This window comes from Pantherophis guttatus, chromosome 5 (genome assembly GCF_059756535.1).
Source record: "Pantherophis guttatus breed Tessera chromosome 5, ASM5975653v1, whole genome shotgun sequence".
Classification (NCBI taxonomy): Eukaryota; Metazoa; Chordata; class Lepidosauria; order Squamata; family Colubridae; genus Pantherophis; species Pantherophis guttatus.
In genome coordinates, this window is record NC_142067.1 from 41,024,135 (window position 1) to 41,045,509 (window position 21,375).

The following is a 21,375-nucleotide window of genomic DNA, read 5'->3' on the forward strand; positions in this document are numbered from 1 at the left end:
AAGGCAACTTCACTTTAAAGGCCTGGTCCCTTTGGCAAATAAACTGCATACTGATCACCCTCAAGTGCCAGATATACAAATCCCTCATAGCTCTTATGTCACAAGGGTGGGACAAGCTTTTGCCACAGATTTGAATAGTTTACTGATGATAAAATATTTCAGATTATCAGGCCCTAAACCATTATGGGTTTTAGGACAAATATTACCATAGTTTAAATTTGGCCTGCTAAACAACTAGTAACAACTAGTAACCAGTGCTGAACTTTCAGTACAGACATCATGTCATCTTGGTTCTTTGCATAGGTTAGTGCTGTATTGAAACTCATCTGCAATTTATAGAGATTTTAAAGGTTGTCCCATTTAGAGGATTTTGCAAACACAGGATGTGATCAAGACATGAGTGACCACTATGAAATCTGACTGGATCAGCAAAGGTTATAGCTGACAGAAATAACTGGAAATGTTCAACACCTTTGAGAATAGGCTAAATGTCATTCTCCAGAATTTCTGCTGAACTAGCTCTCATAACCTGTACACTTTAAATCTAAGTGTATGTATGAAAGAGTGTTACTCCTCTCTGTCTCTCTCTCTTTTTTTTTTTCCTTTCATAGTGGCATGAGGGTGGGGATGAGAAAAAAGAAACATTTCTCAGAGGAAACTTGTAGTTTCTCTTTTCCCTCCATTCTGCTTAATAGGGAATCCCCAAAGGTTTAGCTTTGAAAGAAACTAAACACGCCCTGGGTTACTTCAGGCTTATCTGATATATCAAAGGGAATTTCTCTAGCCTCTTTCTCCAGCAAGATTTCAAAGTACCCTGTGACTCTGGAAGATAGTCCAAAACACTTTGAAGAATCTAGCAGTTCTGGAAGTTGCTTCTAGTTTGGGTAGGAAACATTATACTTGGTAAGGATATCCTAACCCTAATCTCTTTTTCTAACAAATTCCTTGGAAACTTGGAAGATTCTTCTGAAGGTTCTGCTCTGGCCACCTCGGGGTTCAATAGGTTAAGGTTGTAGTTGTACTTTGTTTAGCTTATGCCTAAACCCAGCCTCTTTATATGTTTATTATGTGTAATATTTTTTTTATCTTAAAAGGGAGGAACCATACAAAGAAAGAAACTGGTATATTAATATCAGTTTTCTTTAACCAAAGGAAAAAACTCTTTAGACTAAATTTTCAGCAGAATATGGTTTGATTAAATGAGATTCCTTTCATTATGGAATGGATATTTTCAGGATTAGATCATTCATCTTTCTTGAGAAGAGGTCCAAATATGACCAGAGCTACTTTTTTAATCTATTGATTGTAGTGGATGTAATGAACATGTATATATTTATATACCATGACTGGACCAGTCCCACAAGACTTTCCACTATTCTCCTTAACAATGAGCCTAGCCAATAAAGAACACGCTTCAATCTATACATTCACATGTGAAGAATATATTTTCAAAATGTACATTAATCACATTTTGTACAATTTAAAGTTTTAAACCTTTCCAGAAGAACAGCTGTGTTTGTTTCAGAAAAAAATATGCAACCTTAAAACAAATCTTGCTATTGTTATGGGTTTATGAGGTTCATAGTTCATTTTATCATATCTGTGGAGCAATATCCTGAGACTAGAGTTATATGAGAATAAATTTTCATCGAGATTTGTAATGGAATAATTATACATAGTTGGAATGAGTGAATCATGATTGGCTGCTTTAAGAAAGTTGTTTGGTTTGTGAGTCAAAAAACATGTTTGCTTTAACGTCCTCTGTTGAATGAAGTGCTTGCTTGCTGATCCCATGATCTTTGGAGGAAAGGTTTATATCTGTGGTTGATCAACTGAATCAGTACCCTTCAGAAAAAGGAGAGGCAGTTGGGAATGTGTGATTACAATTAGCAAATAGGAGAATTTATGAAACTTTAGGCAAGACAAACTAAATGCACAGGTATACCACATTTCCCCCCAAAATAAGACCTACCATGAAAATAAGCCCTAGCCTGATTATAAGGCCTACCCCAAAAATAAACCCTAGTGAAGATCATCAGCAGCCTGGGGTTGGGGGGGAGGGTGTCCAGCACTGGAGGCAACGAGGGCATGGGGACCAATGGTGTCTGGCAGCAGCCGTAGCCTATGCAGTACAGGTGAGTTAATTACCTGTCCAAGCAGCAGGTAGTGACAGAGGTGGGGGGAGGCAGGCAATCCAGACATGCCATGGGAAAGCCGAGAGTCGGTGGGCGAGAGCGGGTTGCCGGCCACAGGAGGCTCATCTTTGTGCAGCAACACCAGCAGCAGATGGAGGCAGAGGTGCAGGGGAGAGAAGGCAAACAAACCTGATGCTCTGCGCAGGCCACAGGCAAGCCAAGAGACATAAAGACAAGCTTCCCACAGATGGCTGCCCAATCCGGCCCACCAACTCTCTGCTTTCCCCTGGCCTGCACGGTATGTCCAGATTGCATGCCTCCACCCTGCGCCTCTGCTGCTTGGACAGGTAATCAACTTGCCTGCAATACACAGGCAGTGGCTGCTGCAGGACACCATCAGCCCCCATGCACTTGCTGCCTTTTGTCTGCACGCTGTAGGGCATGGGCCACCCAGCCAGGCTGATCACCCTGAAATCGTGTTTCTCCTAGTGCTTATTGTGGAGCCAAAAAACCTATAGATCAGGTCTTATTTTGCGGAAAACACGATAGTATAGGTGATACCTGGCTCAATAGTAGTAACTGGGAGAGGGATCTTGGAGTCCTAGAGGGCAATCGCTTAAATATAAGCCTACAGTGTGCTGCAGCTGCCAAAAAAAACTATCACAGTTTTAGACTGCATTAACAGGATGGAATCAAGATCACGTGAGGTGTTAGTACCACTTAATAATGCCTTGATAAGGCATTATTGGACTACTGCATCCAGTTTTGGTCCCTACAGTATAAAAAAGATGTGGAGACTCTAAAAAGTGTGCAGAGAAGAGCAACAAAGATGATTAGGGGACATATATCCTGGAATTGGGTATGTCTAGTTTAATGAAAAGAAGGACTAGGGTGACATGATAGCAGTGTTCCAATATCTCAGGGGCTGCCACAAAGAGGGACTCAAGCTATTCTCCAAAGCATCTGAAGGCAGGACAAGAATCAATGGTTGGAAACTAATCAAGAAGAGAAGCAACATAGAATTAAGATGGATTCCTGATAGTTAGGAATTAAGAATTAAGGAATTTCCTGACAGAACAATTAATCAGTGGAACAACTTGCCTCCAGAAGTTGTGAATTCTCCAACACTGGGAGTTTTTAAGAAGAGATTGGACAACCATGGATCTGAACTGGTATAGGGTTTCCTGCCTGAGCATGTTGGACTAGAAGACCTCTAAGGTCCCTTCCAACTTTGTTGTTCTGTTCTGTTTTTTTTTTACAGAAAGGAGAGCAGGAAGAGAAAGGAGAGCAGGAGGAGGAATATGGGTACAATAACCTCTCACATGCAGGAATTAATTGGAAGGATGTCAGATGAGCTATTCTCAGTAAGATTAATGTTGGTAGCAGGAATTACCTAGCCACTAATCTCAAATAGGAGGTATAGCTTGGGATAGAGGCCCAAAGGATTTACAGGAACAAGTTTTGAAATTCTTTTCAATAGACTCAGTCCTGTGGCTGCTGTTCTAGATTTAAACTGCTCTTTCAATAACTTGCTGACAATGTAAGTTTTTCTCTCAATGCATGTGCATTGTCATACAATTATTTTCCTTGCAATTTATGGGGAAAAAACAATATTGAGTAGTGATATGAGTTAAAATACTGTAATTTCTCCCTTTCTTATTATTGTCACAAGCCCCTTATCCAGGAGCAGAGGGGCAGCCTATTGAATAACATACCCCTCTTTTGTTGTTTCCTCTTGAAATATTCTATGGTAAGAGAAAAAAAGGTCAGCAGTATAAACTATGAACCAGCAACTTCTTTATTTTTGGACATTCGTTCTATATTCTATATTTTTGAGAACTGAGAAATATTGCTACGTAGCATAAGAGGAACAGATAAAGGTTAGATATTCTCAAAAACTACCAAAGATAGAGAGAGAAATGTTCAAGCCCTAGTAGACCACTGCTAAATGTCAGAGACAGAGATTTAAATATTCTTTATGAGTCAAACTCCACTATATGCAAAATACATCACCTGAAGTTCATCTTTGGTATGATGTTTAATAATTTGTGAATGAAATTTAATCTTTCATGCCTCATTATGTCATTCAAGCCCTTGAAGCAGTTATGAATCTTAGGACAAGGCTCAAACCGGCCAAAAAAGATCATAAGAGCATTGGTTTGGATTATGTTAAACCCATCTATTCTATAATTCTGTTCTCAGGTCTGGGAAACCCATAAGCATGATGTGAGTACAAGATTGTTGACCACATATGGAGATATTCACTATCCCTAATGCTAATATACTGTATAGCCATTGTGATTAATAACTCACAATAGCCTTATTCTCTATAAATGTGTTTGATCCTTTGTCCAACTTGCTAATTACTACACCCTGTGGTAGTAAATTAACCAGGTACCATATGATCTAATATCTCTTCTAGGTGTTTAAATTTTCTACTATTCAACCTCAGAGCTTCAAGAGGAGGAACAGAACACATTCTAGCCCATTTTCCTGCAGTGTGTATCAGTTTGTACACTTAACATCATAATCACTTCAGTTACTTTTCTTTCCTTAAGCTAAAAACACTACATTTTGCAAACTTTCCTCACAGACTTGCTCCAGACTTTTTGGTTACTCTTTTTTGCACTTTCCCCCTTAGCTCAAGATGCTTGAGAAGTACATCGGTCAGAATAGTACACAATATTCTAATTGTGGTTAGTAATAGAGTTGGTGGTGATAAGCTTCTTCTATGTGGGCTGGCTGTGGCCTCTCCCCTTTCCTATTAAACATCTGCAAATAAGGCCTCTGAAATAGGTCATTCAACAGCATGGGTTGCAGTACCATCAGTATGTTGACGATATTCAATTATACATCTCAGGCAGGCATGCCAGGCAGATGATGGCATTCAGGTGTTTATCCAGTACCTGAAGTCTGTGAAAGTCTGGGTGGAGAGGAATTAGCTTAGACTCAACTCTGGAATGCAGTGGCTTTGCTTCCTTGTTCGTCCGCCCCAGGGTGCAGTGAATTGTCATCCTCAATTTTCTATAGGGCAGCACTTCTTTCCCATGTTACATTGCTGCTCTTTGGCTTCCAGTTGCTTTCCAGGTGCAATTCAAGGTGCTGGTTATCACCATTAAAGTTTTAAATGGCATAGGGCCAGATTATCTACAATACAGGACTGCTTCTCCTTGAGGGTAACTATCCATCCTATCAGGGTGGGTATGGTCCATGTTCCTTCCCTTAAATATTGCCATCTGATGAGACCTAAGAGACCCACATTTTCTATGACTGTCCTGACCCTATGGAACAGTGTCTCCTGATATTTGGAGGCCCCACCCTATTAGCCTTCTAGAAGGGTATGAAGAGGGTGTGAACACCATCAAGCATTTGGCAAGATAGAAATGACCCTAGCAAATGTAGAATGATGCTGTGGATGAGATATAAGGACTATGGAGTTCAATTGGTTATAGTTATTCTGATTTTTAATGAATTTCATTGTGAGCTGCCTAGAATTGTCATATATACAGTATAAGATACAGATTTTTTTAAATGAATGAATCAACCTAGGACCAGCAGTTTGGAATGTTAGTTGACTGTTGGGAAGCACTGAACCCAGCAGAGAAGAGATCAACACAGAGTCAGCCTTGAGTCACTGTGCAACTGCAAAAGAGGTAGGACTGACCCTCCCTAAATTCCTTGGAGGTTTATCTAATTGTTCACAAGGGAACACTGCCAGACTGGGGAGATTCCTGTACTGAAGGCAGAACAAGTAGTTAGCTGGAACTCTGCGGGTCTGAGTGTTCATATCTGATATTGACTCATTGACAAGTCTTTGTCAATTATTTTGTCTAGATTTGTCCGAGACAGAGTTTTTTTTACCCATTGTTAATATTCATTTTATATTTAAAAAGGTGTTAGCTGCTGATCACTATGTTAATGATTTAAATAGAAAAATAATATTTATTATCTAATAACCAACATCAAACTAAAATTCAGTAAACCCAGGGGAAGAACAACACCACTACCAGCAAAGAGATATCAACAATACTGGTCATATAGAAAACAACCAATACAGAACCATCTCCTTATTAGGCAAAAAAATAAACTATCACCAACAAGATATAAATCATTTGCAAAACAAAACTGGCCCACAATATAATTTCATCCAAATTTTTGCAAAGTCCTGCCTACTAGTGAACTTCATTTCTCCAGAGTTCCTGCACTGTTGAGTTGATCTAAATTAAGGATAATGAAGCATCAGCATCCAGAAAACAAACTTGGAAAATTTCAGTGCTATAATACCAATCCCTAATCTGCAGATATTCATTTTTCTGTCTCTCCCTCCCTTCCTCTCTCTCCCTCTTTCTCTTTCTCTCTGTCTTTCTCGCCCTGTCTCTCTCTCTTACACGCACACACACACACTCACACACAAAGATAACCTGTGATGGAATTTTCCTTTAATCACCTATCCCAGTTGCTTGTGGACTTCCCAGATCATGAATAGACAAATTGTGAGCAGTTGTGAGCAGAAATTTTCCACATACCTGTAATTAATTTTACTATCCCTTTCATATGCTTCATATGTGGTAGAAAGATTATTATTTTTCTTGAAATTAACTGTTCCAGAAAACATTGCTGTCTGGACTAAGTGTGGCTTGTTATTTGTGTCCTTATTGCCATTGGGAATCTACCTTCCCATCAACATGGGTTGGGTGAGTAACCTGTCTAGAGTGAAGAACTAAATTAATGGTCGCAGAATATTTTGATCTTTTGCACTTTCTCTGCCTCACCTATACACAACAAACACCCTCACATCGGTAATGGTCAATTCTAATCTCTTCCTACCACCTGTCTAGATCAAAAGCTGTTTTCTTCTGCCATTGATGGCAAAAGCAATCTTCCCTGCAGAGATGTTGGTAGGGAGGCTTTACTTTCATCCTCAGCCCTGTCTGATCAAGATCACTATTTACCTGCAGAGCTTTCTGGGGAAGCAGGAAAGGCTTTGATTTCTCCAGTTCTCAATGGGAATAAACTTAACACCACCCTCCCCAGATCTAATAGTATTGTAGTGGAAAAGAACAAATTTTATCCCAGTACCTGAGTGACTTTTAACTAATCACTCTCTCTTAGACCAATACAGGGTTGTTGTTGTTGTTGGAAAAACAGCTTTGTTGTTCAGGAACAGCTATCCTGAATTGCTTACAAAAGAAATAGATGCGATAAAAAAATAATATGTAAAAAGTAAATAGAATCTAAGTATGATATATAAAAATGACTGAAAGCTGTGACTGACCTGCATAGCTTTTCATTAGCGGGATAACTTTAAGCTTGTAAAAAAATCTTTTCACTGTTACATTCTGTAAAATAAGAGTTTTTCAAACTGGGTCTTTCAGAACCTTTAAGGTTCTGTGAGAAATTGATGTGAATCCAAGATAAACTAAATATGACAATAATGAAGAAGAAATAATATTTCTTGAACATGTCCGGAGCATCCATAAGCAATTACACCCGAGTCACTGAACATTGATATGTTTGATTAAAACATTAGCTACTGAAGTAATTGTGAGAGTCAAGTTTTAATTTTTCTTTACTGGAAATGTTAATTTTGCAGTTACAATAAACAATTTACTTAAAATAAGTATCTTGGACAATAATTGAGGCATTTGCTTTGTAAAACTGTGATAACTTTAATATACTATATACATATATTTTCCGAAATAAACCACAGCAGGCAAAACTTATTGCTATTTTTTTATCATTAGTGATTTCCCTCTTGATTAAAGATTCCAGAACAGTTTTTAACAAGTTCCATAACCTGAAAAGTTTATAAATCTTTGTAGAGAATAATATTTAAATAACGTTTTCTTTTCCCAGCTGCCATTGCAGTGTTCTTGTTTTGCTTAATACATAGCATGAAATTCTGGTAAACTACAGGTGTTTTTACCATTTTCAGCTATTCCAAATGAATGTTCATACAGTATATTTTTGTAATCTTTATGTTTGTGTGTGTATATATGCATGTTCATGTGCATGTGCAATAGCTCAGCAGTTAAGACACTGGGCTTGCCAGTTGGAAAGTCAAGACCTGAACGTCATTAAACAGAGTGAGTTTCCGTTACTTGCCCAGCTCCTGCCAACCTAACAGTTCAAAAGTATGCAGATGTGACTATATAAATAGGTACCACTTCAGAGGGAAAGTCACAGTGTTCTGTGCATCTTGGCCTATAGTCATGCTGGTGGCCACAAGACTACAGAAATGTCTTTGGGTAATGTTGGCTCCCTCGGCCAAAAACAGAGATGCACACCACCCCCTAGAATCAGACATAACTGGGCAGGGGAAACATTTACGTGTGTGTGTGTGTGTGTGTGTGTGTGTGTGTGTGTGTGTGTGTGTGTGTGTGTGTATTCACACGTATATACAAAAATATAGTATTTGAAAGCAAACAGAAAACCAGCTAGTCCTGGCTGGTAATTTGCAATTAATGACAGGCCACAAGTCAAATGGACAGGATAGCTGGCTTGTTTTGGTTTTTTTTGCCAGTAGCAAGGAACAAGACACACTTCTATGCCATCTGATTATGGGCAGTGATAACAAACTGCAAGGCTCAGGGGCTTAATTGCAGCAAGCTCTTGGAAAAAAATCTATGTGGTCACTAGGTGTTAAAAACAACCTGATGACCTATAATCATTCTATGGAGGCAAATATTTGAAGGTGCATGCTAATCTTCCCTATTTCTTTCTATATTTAGTTGCTTGCTTGTAAACTTTATCTCCCTGCTTTCTTTTAGAAATAGTATATAGAACAACCTCCTGTTAGAGAACTTCCCTGTGATGCAAATTAGGCTGAGAGATCATGACTGCTCAAAGCACCTGATGATTTCCTCTGGTATTAGGAGAGCCCCTTAACTGTTGTGCTGCATGGGAAAGCAAAGCTAATCTCACACCCTGCACTTTGCTCCAAAGGTCTCCAGTGGTTAGAATATCTTCAAGTTTATCAGATTCAGTCTAATCCAAATCTGAGGTAAACCTTTCCCTGCTCAAGGGATGCACTTGAAAAAGCAAATGTGGTTTCAAAGGAGATCCTTCCTGTGTAAATTTTAGTAACAACAAAGAAAAGCATGGAGTTTTATTTATGTATTTATTTATTTATTCAATTTATATCACCATTCATCTCAAATTAATAGCTCTGTGTGGAATTATTATGGGAAAGCACAGGGAGCAGGAAACAACCCCTCCCCCCGACAACATCTACACATCTACACAATGATACAGTAAGTTATTTCCCACTCTAGTGCAATAACTATAGTTCCTTTCAGGATATAATATTCTAATACTTAATATTCTGCAGTTCTGCACTTCTAATTCAAGTGTCTTCAGTAGTCAATTTACAGAATTTGCTCCTTTTTTGTAAAAAATCTTTTTAATTCTGCAAAAGAGGAGGCAAAATATTCTTAATAGCCTGCTGAATAATTTTGTGTGTGTCTCAACCATTTAGGTTTTTCTTTAAAATATTTTTATCTTTCTGTAAAGCTTGGAGTTATCCCGATATATTACTCTCTCATGGATAAATGTGTTGGAAACATCAACTAATTGTTTGCATTTATTTTTCAGATTATTTATTTTATTTTCAGCAATGTTACTGTTGCTTTGTTTTCCTGCATCTGTTTATTTCTGGTTGTTGGAATTGTGTTGGTTTTATTTTATTTTTGCACGCTTGGTTTTCCTCTAAAGTTCTTTGAGTTTATCATTATTACTGTTAATAATGTTCTTAAATGTGCCTGATGCTGAGAATCTTCCTCTTTTTCTGTACATGCTTCCCCTTTCAGGCTAAAATATGTGTTAGTTTCATGGAAAATAAATTTACTCTGAAAATAATTGATCAGATTTTAAAGAACTTCTAATGGGCTTTAAGGTTAATGCTTTGAAATCACAGTCTTATACACCTTCAATAATTTACTGACTCATCCCTATCATGCAGGAATATTGAATAGTTGTTTGTCTTGTCTCTTGTAAAATACTGAAAATATTCTGATCCATTTTATTCAGTATTCTCAGAACTCATGGTAAATCTGGTTTCTAAAAATCCCCACTTTGTCTGTAGTTAATATAAATACATGTCCTACTGCCCGTCAATGTTTTTAAAAAATCCAGACAATATATGAGTTTAGATAGAGGAATTGAAAAAAGTTTAAATGAAAGACTCACCAGTCCCTCAGTTTTGGAAAACAGAAAAGCTCAGAAAAACCTTTTACAGTTTACAGAAGAAAACCCGCTAAGGCAAAATTTGTCTTATTATTTAAACAGATAACTTTTTTGTCTCAAATATGCTTTTTCAAAAGGCAGCTGGACTGGGTTTTTTTTCCTTCAGGAAGAAGAAAACGAAAACATTTCTCTTCTGATCCAAGAAGCTTCATAAATTCTGATGGTGTTCCAAATTCAGTAAAAAAAAAAATCAGGAAAAAAACAGTCCAGTTGCCTTTTAAAAAAGCACTTTGAGACAGCTAAGATCTGGTGACTGAGAATCTCCACGGACAGATAATTTTTCTGTTACTGAAGTAGATCAAAACACAAACAGTCCTCAAATCACATTATAATGCTACTTCTTCACATCAAACAAGAAGATACTCTCTGCCATAAAAGCTTATGCATTACTAGAATTCCTTTTTTAAAAGAAAAACTTAATTCCACAGTAATATCTAATACATAGCAAATATTTAAAAACAATACTGGGAGAGTGACTTTTGCAGCTTGTCTTGATTATGCATTTTGAGATCTGAAGGCTCTGAACCTTTTAGCTTTCTGGAAGGTAATTAAAATCTGGCTTTTTCTCCAGATAGTAGTGCTAGGCTGTTAGAGTGCCCAATATATCTGCTTCAGTTTTGTGAAATTGATATAGTGTCTCGCTTTTTCTTTTTTTGTACTGAATCATTTTTAGTCAGGATTGTGAGATACACATTATCAACATTAAAAATTATATGTGTGTGTATAAGCAAATAGATTGCATATCACCCAGAGTAGATCGGTAGTGATATATATTTTCAATAAATAAATGTTTTCATTTATTACACTTCATTCTTGTTTTCTTCCAAATATACTTAAGGGGCAGCTTCAATGGTGCTAATAATTTTAGATTTTGCAGCCCTATTAATACAATACTTGGGAAGGATTCCAGAATGTAGTAGGAATCATTGTCCCAATCTAACAATTTCCAGATAGTCTTAAATTGTAACTCTTAAAATATCCAATCAGCATGGCCAGTCCTCAGAGGTTTGTAACTGCATTTTTGGAAAAAATGGGTTGGAGACATCTGATCTAAAAAGTGGATTTCCCTTCCCCATTATATAATTAAAACTGAAATTAATATCAATATAAATATTATCACTGATTTTCTTTGACTACATAATTTTCTTTTCATTCTACATAAAGCAGCATTTACATACAGTACTATACATTGTCCTCACTAGATAAATACCCAGCAGTTTTACCTCTTAAAGGAGTTCATAAAATGCATGGAATTTAAAATGCATGGAATTGCTTTCTGGAAAATTAACAAGGAAGTTCACGTTCACATGACTTAATGACATAATACCGAAAAATAAATGTAAAACAGAACAATTTAGGAAGTGGTCTATATAGCATGAGATATTTGCAATGTAAAAGTACAACACAGCTACTAATACGTCAAGCCTACATTTACTAATTCATATTTATAAGTCAAAAACACTTCCTTAAGGATCATATTGCTGATTAGTACAGTTGCTAGATTTATCAGCCTGTCTCTCATGAAATGGAAAGTGTTGATGAAAGCTGCAATATTTCAGACATCGAAAAAGAGAAGTTGTGTGGGTGGTACATGTAGGTTTTTTTTAACCTTTTACTGTGATCATTGTTTAAAGAATTGGTGACTTGGGACTTTGTAAATCAGACAGCTGAAAGAAGAGTGTTGATTTGTAGTGCAAGCGACTAATCACAGATTCTGCTTACTGTAAGTTGACTATAAAGGATTTTCTTGCTTCCTTATTCTTGCTATCTTTTGCTGTACTCCAAATAGATAATTCAAAACTGATTATTTATTTAAGGTCCATTTAATCTATTATTTCATCAAAATTTAGAATTTTCCTTTCCCCTTTCAATTCCTAGGATTATTAGGAATACTTTAAATTATGAAAGGAAATGTACCTAGCAATTTTTTCCTCCAACCACTACTAGCTCTGGATTTAATGGTCTTCCTTCTAAAAACATAGTTACTTTAGTTGCAGAGCATTCAAATAACTTGAGAATAATTTTTTGCTTGGGAATAAGAACCATTTGTTATAGATTATATAGTTGGAAGAAGAAAAACAACCAATTTAATAAACATCCATAAGTATGTGTAGATTCATGCAAACAACACTTAATTATGAACCACTTGAAGCCTACTAGAATCATCTGGGAGTCAAGTGAACCTGAAATTAATTGAATGAATGAATGAATGAATGAATGAATGAATGAATGAATGAATGAATGAATGAATGAATGAATTGAACCTTAGCACAAATATGCACTGGCAAAATACTCTGCACTGTCACTATGATGTTGACTTTTACTTGTCTAGCATCTATGAGTGAAACAGGCTTAAATTGTTTACAGTACTCTGATACCATCTAAGGACAGCCTCAAGTTTGGTCAAATTTTTTACATTTTGTAATGGATTATCCTGAAAGAACATTAGTTCAACTGTACTGAAAATAGAGGTGTTTCAGAATGAGAAATGAGCAAATTCTGAGTCAAGTAGATTTCTGCTAATTCAAGGATGGGTGGGATAGCACTTCATTTCAGCAATGTGGAAAATCCTTCTTTGTTTAAAAATAAGAAAGATAGGATGCTGCAGTGACCATTAGCAGTTTACCCATATTCCTAAATTAACAAAGATTCTTAGTGCTGAAATGATTGCTGTTATCTAGGCCACCAGTTACCTTCTACTCACCTGGTGACTACCTGATCTGCAGAGATCAGATAAGAGAGGGGCGTGGAACTCATTTTTGAGATCCAACCATAACTGCTTGTTTGTTCCTAAATATCATAATCAATCCACTGTAATAATTAATTTCCACTGGAAAGAACAAATATTTAATTTTCTTTTACTTCCTGATACGTCCTTTTATTGTATATTTGGTAACACCTGATCTGCCACTTCAATCTTAATCTTATTTCTTTCATATTTTCCATATAAGATTTTCATTTTAGAATCTTTACCATCCCAATATTACTTATGTCTTCCTTCTTACATCTTAATAACTTCCCCTAGCAGATATGGAAATTAAAATAGTTCTTACCTGTTTCTTTATGGGTATTTATAGAATCTTGAATTCAAATTATATACAGCACTACATTAACACAATTTAATTTTACCTCAGTTCCTATTTAAATCTGAATTTCTATAGTCTATTCTAATTTTTCCATTGCCTCTAAATTTATTGTTACCTGGTTTTCTCCTCAGTACTGTATATTTGCTCAAGTTCTTCATATTACAGGTATCATTCTATTAATTTTCAGTCTGTTTTCAGACCAAGCTCCAAAGTACTTGTTTTAGGACAAATTGTGTGTGTGTGTGTGTGTGTGTGTGTGTGTGTGTGTGTGTGTGTGAGAGAGAGAGAGAGAGAGAGAGAGAGAGAGAGAGAGAGAGAGAGAGAGAGAGATGACTGTGCATTTTCTGAGCATACAAACACATACCCCAAAACTTTTGTATGTTTGTACATGTCTTTTTCATCTTTTAATCCACAATATAGTGATGAATTTGTGGATTACTGTAGATAAATCTAGAGCTGATTCTTGAAATTTGATTTAACACTGGTTTGTTATTTCTATGTCAATTATATAATGTCTTTCAAACAGTAATTGTATATCTTTGAAGTCCATGTTTCACCAACGTTTTTTTTAATTAACTACCATTTACTAAACGCATAGTATAGTACAGTGCATTCCTACAGAGGTGAAAAAATAATTATGGGGGTGCTAGATCATTAGGCTGCAACAATCGGTATATTTGTCTATAATCTTATCCAAATTAGCCTTGTGCATTCTGATGCTCTCTGCATGTATTACTGTAATTAATTGTATCTTCTAAATTTTCCAACCACCATGACCAAATTTGAGATTTATAGGAAATGCAGGCTACAAATCGAGGTTTCCCAAAATAATAAGATTAGGAAGGAAATGAATTAAAGCATTTTCATCTTGTGGGACTTCTATTTTGCTTTTTGTAACTTCTTGCACTTTTGTTGGTCCTCTTCAGGTAAACTGAAGAAATGATGCATACGCTGAAAACCAAGCCAAACTTGTTCAGCTTAAAGGGATTTTTCTGGCTTTGTCTTTTTGAGCTTCTGCATAGTAATTCAGGTAAGTCAATGTATATCTGTAAACACAGAAGAGCATCTCTTGATCTAACTTGCTTGTTACCAATTAGAAATGCAATATACTTTTAGAAATAGCCTCAGCTTTATTTCACAGCAGTAATTCATTATCACTTAGCAATGAACATCTAAGAAATAGACACAGGAATCACTTCCAGAATCAGAAAGTCCCTATCTGAATTTCACCTTTGCTGTGAACTGCCTAATGAACAGGACTAGTGATAAACTGACAAAAGGCACCAGGTAAGGCAATCTATTTCAGCTTCCACTTAGAGTATAGGGATGGGATTTGGGGACTTGCCCAGTTTCGTAAACAATATTTCATTTATGTGAGAAACTCAATGCCTCAAAAAAATCAGTCATAGTACAAGAGGTTTGAAAAAGACCCACTATAATTACGAGTTGCTTGTTGTTTATTGGTTGGTTTGCTATATTAAATGTAGCTATGAATATATATATATATTATTATCCAACATAAAATTATTTGGTAAAAAAGATTTTCTCGAATGATCATCGTTCTGTCAGGGGCAAAGAATGAGGGCATGTTTTAAGTTCCAGTTAAACAGATTTATTGCTCATACCTATTCACAGGAATCTAGTCAGCACTAAACTGATACTGGATAAGATTTAATGGAATTCAAGAGTGGCTGGACTTGGTCTGCCTATTGGAATATAATAATTGCATTCCTCTCTTGACTCTGACCCAGGATGAGCTTCTCCTTCTCCTACCCTTTCCTCTATAATGATTTTTTTTCCCTAAAGAAAAAAGATGGAAGAAGCAATGAGAACATGCAGAAGGTTACAACTGATAAATAATGTCTGAAAGCATCACCTCCACTAATTCCATCATTGAGATTTTTATTGTTATGTTGTAAGATGCCCAGAGTCATTGGATACGAGATAGGCAGCACATAAATGAAATTGAATGAATGAATGAATGAATGAATACATGCATGCATGCACGCATGCATGGGAATTGAAATGAACAGGGTGTAAGATTGCACCATGTATTGACAGGATCAGGATTGTCTGTTTTTCTCCCATTTGAAAAGAACAGTACATTTTTTATTGTGATTGCCTTTTTCAACCATGCAAAAAGTGTTTGAAGGCATACACTACCTTTCAGGTAGTGTATGCCTTCAAACACTACCTGAAGGTAAAACTTCTTGAAAGAAGTTTTACCTCATTAATATATTGGAGGCTTTGATAGCATGAAACAGGGGTCTGTGACTCTGTTTTTGGTACTTCCGACCAAAATAGAATGACCTTGGAAAACAGTGCCAAGGGAAGATGCTTGGCCCTTTCACTATGAATGCTGAAATCTGAAGATAGAGTGCTCCACCACAATGAGAAGAGGAAGCAGAGAAAAATTGAAATGGGAGCCATAAAGCAGACCCATTAAAAAATCAAGAAAACACACAAAAATTCTTGCAAATCCCAGTCCAACCTACTTGGGTACCCACTTTAAAGCCATCCTCCTCAAATCACTTGTTAACAGCCATGTGGAAGCATCAGATTTTGTGGCAGAATGAACAAGAAACAGATTAAAAATAAAACTGCTTGTAAAGCCTTTATATGGATGGATACAGTAGAATTTGGAATTCTCACCATTTCTTTTGGATTCATTTAAACAACTGACAAAATGTCAGTAATTACCTGTTTTACTTATCTCATGATGGTATTGAGCATCCTACCACAGTACAATGTTGTGGCTATTCAGCCCTTAAAAGGAAACCATGGAGCTAGTAAAGTTCTATAGCTAAAAAGATCAAGAGCTTCAGACATTTCCCAGAAGGAAATTTAAAAGTACTTGATCTTTGCAATCTAAAAACATAGATGACTGAGATAGAACATGATAGGAAATTATCTATGCATTATAGGGAGAAAGAATCAAACAGATTTTACAGTTCTTATAATATACACTGAAATGAACAAATTTATAAGAATAGAGAAATTACAAAAAGATGGAATCTGAAGAGATTATTTAGAAAATATGGATCTTTCCTCTTATTAACTCAAAGATGAAGGAGTAGCAAACCTATGCGTATGGACCTTATAGAATTGTGCAAATCCCAATTCTTTGAGTAATCTTAAGAAATTAGTATCATTTACACCTCTTCAGAGTTTCAAAATGGTTATAGGTTGTCATTGTTTTTTCTTGGGATGAACTTTAAGAACTTCCTCCAGTAACTTCTTATTGAGATTAAAGGTTATAAAGATTAATGGTTTGTAATTACTGTACTTTGTAGTTGCAATCTAAATTATTTTCAATAATATTATTTCTAAAATACCAATGTAATTAAACAATGTTCTCTTTACCTTAATTTTGTCTAGTTGAGGAAGCAAGAAAATTGGACAGATTTGTTTTTGTTTTCAATATGAAAATAATTCTGTAATTTAAGCCTGCATATTTCTGAAGTATTCAAAAGGCCTCTTCCGATATTTTATAAATATTACCAATTGTAATTTAATATTGTCACATAATTGTTAGTATGTAACTCAGAGTACCTTTATGGACCATTATGGGGAAGTAAAAAGAAAATGAAAAAAGAGAAAAAAGATTAATCAAAGAAATAAAAAATGATCAGTATGAAGTAGTAATTAAATTATGCACATAATCAGTTTTGTTAAATCTATATTATCAGTAATAATTAGTATTATTAAAACTGTATTAAAAACAAAGTAATATAATGCATAAAAGCTTTTTTAAGTTTATTTTTAAATAAGTCTTTACAATTCTTCTGAAAAAATACTAAACTCATATTTTAAAGAACCAGAAACACAACTAAAATGTGCTGGCAAGTTAAAACAATGTGATGTCTCATTACATGCAATATTCTCAGGAAGAAAGCAGAAGAGACATGCCAACTCTTTATTCACCAAGATTGTGTATCCATGGAACAACTTGGAAAAACTCATTTTCCCAGATTCTCCTAAGTTTGACAGCTTTCCATGCTATTAATATATGTAAATGATATATCTTAATATCTACATTTAATATAAACAGCTTACAAACATGAAGTACATTGAAGCAACAGAAAAAGGACACTAACTTGCTCAGACACGCTCTCTTTGTCCTGCTATATTAGACAGCTCCTCCTTCTATTGCTACCAGTGCTACTCAGGTTGCTCCATGCTTCCAGAATGGAAATGGGCTCTAAGACGAGGGGAAGAGGCAGGGAGAGAGAAGGAGGAAATGAGGGAGAGAGAGGAGAGAGAGTGGAGAGAGAAGGGGGGAGAGAGAATTGAAAGAACCAGATGCTACTTCTGACCAAAATAGAATGACCTTGGAAAACAGTGCCAAGGGAAGGGGAGGCATGTGTGTAGCAGCCTAAATTGAACAACAGGAACTTGGCAGATCTCAATCCCTGATCACATTATTTTAGATCATGTCCACAGTAAAACTGGTTTCAGGAAAAGAGGGGTGACATTCCTTTAAAATTGGAACAATTGAAGATGGCTCTAAGTTGCCTTGATTGAGCAAAGACATGTCACACAGTTACTGCACTATGGTTCATGTGAGATAGGCCAATATGAGAATATGTCTTTATATCCAAGAAATTGAGAGAAGACTGACTAGACAATTCTTACCATGAAAAAAACAAAAACAAAAATGGTTCTACCTGCCATCCAATACTTTATTTATGGACCACTTTTTTTTTAATTAGTTCATAAAATGAATCAGGAAGAGTCTCAGTGGAAAGATGAGTTGAACAATCAACTGCCATCATCCCCACTATCTGAAGCAGTCACCAAAAACTGTTTAATGATACGGTCAGCAAAGAACATGGGAACAAAAACATTGCAGTAGGTCTTGTTGTTTCCCTTCCAACATAGGGATTCTCCCATGCCACTTATCTCCTTATGGGCTTCCCCCAGTTTTTTTACAAAATTCCCCATTTCTGTCATCTCAGACTAAAGTTACCAAGGGGCTCTTGAAAATAATGTTTAACTTTACTTTCTATAGCATTTTTGAAAGTGTTTTATATTCATTCATTACTCAGTTATTAAAATATTCCAAAACTAATTCACTTGGGGAGGAAAAATCCATAGTTATCAAAATCAAGTTGTGGAAAAATTCTCACAGAAAGTCCAGCATGTCAACATATTTAAATTCATTGCTCAGTGACATCAGGGAATTAATTAACAGTACTCTGAAATGTCTCATCTAAGACATATGGAGTTGTTTTGAATTTTTTGGTAGGATTGATCAATAAGAAAAACTCTTTGGAAATTCTACAACAGAGTCAGAAAGTTACATAAAGGCCTAAGTGGGTGATAGCATAGGAACTAATTCAGCAAAGTGTTATTTAAAAGTCAGATGATCACCAATGAAAAGTGAAAGAACTTACAAATATAATGATTCAGAAAGAACAGAAAATGGGAAAAACCAGACAGTTTAAAAAAAAAAGAAAATATAAAAGACAAATATTTGATTTGATCAAAGCAAGATCAAAAGCAAGAAACCCACCAGCTAATTAGGCAAATAGTTTGATGACATATATATTTATTATTTTATTTAAAATATTTATATACTTTTACTTTATATACTTTTTCTTTTAAATCAAGTAATTTATACAGCAGTTGCAATTATAATTTTCAACAACTGAAAGTACATTCAAAAGTCACATAAATTATATAGAATAAAATATGGAATAAGCAGTAATAAACAGGATAGAAGGTTAAAGAACCCCAACATCATCATTACTAAAAAGCCTAGTGGGAATATTTACATAACACCCAAAACACAGAACAGATGATATCCATCATACCTTCCTGAGGACCGTTCCAAATGCTAACATTTAAATTGCACTCATTATACATCTCTGAAAGAGGGTTGAAATGTGGGAAGAAGCATTGCTTTAGATGTCACAACTCTAGGCCTTGAAAGCTTATCTAGGTTAAATGCAACATCTTGAATCTGATCCAGAAAAAAATGGGAGCCAGTGAACATTATAAAAACCAGTTCAGTGTAGTGGTTACTAGGAACTCCGAGACCAGTTTTGTTTTAAGCACAAAGCCAGTCACTCTTTCTCAGCCCTAGGAAGCAAACAATTTATTTATTTATTTATTTTTAGTTTGATTTATATGCCGCCCTTCTCTGAAGACTCAGGGCGGCTTACAATGTGCTCAGCAATAGCCTTCATCCTTTTGTATATTTATACAAAGTCAGCTTACTGCCCCCACAAACTGGGTCCTCATTTCACCTACCTTAGAAAGGATGGAAGGCTGAGTCAACCTTGAGCCTTGGCGAGATTCGAACCCTGCAGTAATTGCAGGCAGCTGGTCTTAATAAGCTTAATAACAGGGTGCCTTAAACCCCTGTACTACCAAGGCTCTCTGACAAACTACTTCCAAAATCTTGCCAAGAAAACTGTTTTGTCCAGGCAATTACCAGGAATCAAGATTGACTTGGAAGCAGAGACACCCCAACATTATAAAGAACTGGCATGATGTGCTTTAATACTCTTGTCCTAGCATTTATTCCTGATTTATTACATTGGTATGAAACCCCGTAGCATAAAGTACCTATCTTAAAATAATACATTTTAAGACAATAAAATAAAATTAATTTAGGTATCCTATAAGCTAACCTAAGCTGCCCTATACTTGTTTTAAAAATAAAATCCAATTTTAAAAAGCAAGTAAAATATGAAGTTGCTTGTCTTCTTATAACTTTTTGCCTTCACATTGGGTGTCTGGAAGGTAAACAATGCAATATTTTTTTAAAAAATAAGCCTGATAGGGGAGAGTAATTTCAGTATCATTACTGTAAGTTGATGTGTGTTTCATGTGGGTTGGTAGAGAACATACAAATGATAAAATGATACAGAAAATCAAGATCTGCTTGGAAGGAATGTATGAATTCTGAAAATGAAAGTCAAAATAGCAAATTTACAGATAGTCGGTGCAGGAGATATTATTATATTTGGAATTATTAAAATTTATGGTAAAACTGTTCAAGGGCTTCTGAATTAAATTAGCAGACAAGAAATAACAAAACATCACTTTTATGGACTGATAACTGGATAGAACAAAGGCATACCATACATCAGGGGTGTCAAACTCAAGGCCAGTGGGTCAGATGTGTCATGACACTGGCCATGCCCAGGCCCAGTTTAGCAAAGGGGGGGAAGTCCCGATACATCACATGACGCTGCCATGATGACATGGTTTTGACACCCGTGGTCTAGAAGATCCCCTAAAAAATTGAATTATTTGAGATACTCATTCTCTAGCTTTGAATCCTCCAGATGCATTCACTGTGAATACTATTATTGCCAACTAGTACAAGAAATGAAATTTGTAGTCTAGTAGAGGTGGATATCAGAAAACATAAGTAAGATTGTTCTAGGCTGTATTAGCTGTCCATCCAGTACAATATTTTATTTTACATAATTATTAAACATTGTTTTAATTAACTCAGAAGAGAGACCTGAAAGCAAAAGCCCTTTCCCATAGCTGGCCCCACCACAAGTGATATAGAAGATACATTATGTGTGAACCATATTCCGCTATCAAGGTCAGCACTCAATATATGTCTTGTGGTAGCAAAACCTCTTAAATAATAATACCATTATAGTATGTAAGGACTTTTTGGCAATAACCCAAAAGCAACATTGAATCACATTATTTAAAATCCTAAAAATAAACAAAATAAGTATAATCATATTGTCTATAATTAAATACAATGGTCTGCGGAGTCTGTCACACCTAACATGAAGAACAAAGCAACGTTCTACAATAATTAATGCAGGTTAAAAGGCTATCTGAATAAATAACCTTCACAGTGTTAAAAAACAAAACAATTCCTATAAACTCAGCAACTGCATTTTAGAGAGAGATGGAATACAGAGAATGGCCTT

The 21,375-nt window shown here is 35.7% G+C and overlaps 2 protein-coding genes across 2 annotated transcripts in view; one reads left to right on the forward strand and one right to left on the reverse strand.

Moving 5' to 3' along the window:
• ADPRH (ADP-ribosylarginine hydrolase) overlaps positions 1-17,646 on the reverse strand; it is a 30,173-nt gene extending 12,527 nt beyond the window's left edge. The window contains exon 1 of the mRNA XM_087894991.1: positions 17,563-17,646. The gene's annotated coding sequence lies outside the window, so the exon portion shown is untranslated. The remainder of the gene's footprint in view (positions 1-17,562) is intronic.
• LOC117663802 (programmed cell death 1 ligand 1-like) overlaps positions 1-21,375 on the forward strand; it is a 56,034-nt gene that overhangs the window by 2,307 nt on the left and 32,352 nt on the right. Inside the window, exon 2 of the mRNA XM_034414279.3 lies at positions 14,392-14,495. Coding sequence (XP_034270170.2) covers positions 14,405-14,495 — 91 coding nt within the window. The 5' untranslated portion in view covers positions 14,392-14,404. The remainder of the gene's footprint in view (positions 1-14,391; positions 14,496-21,375) is intronic.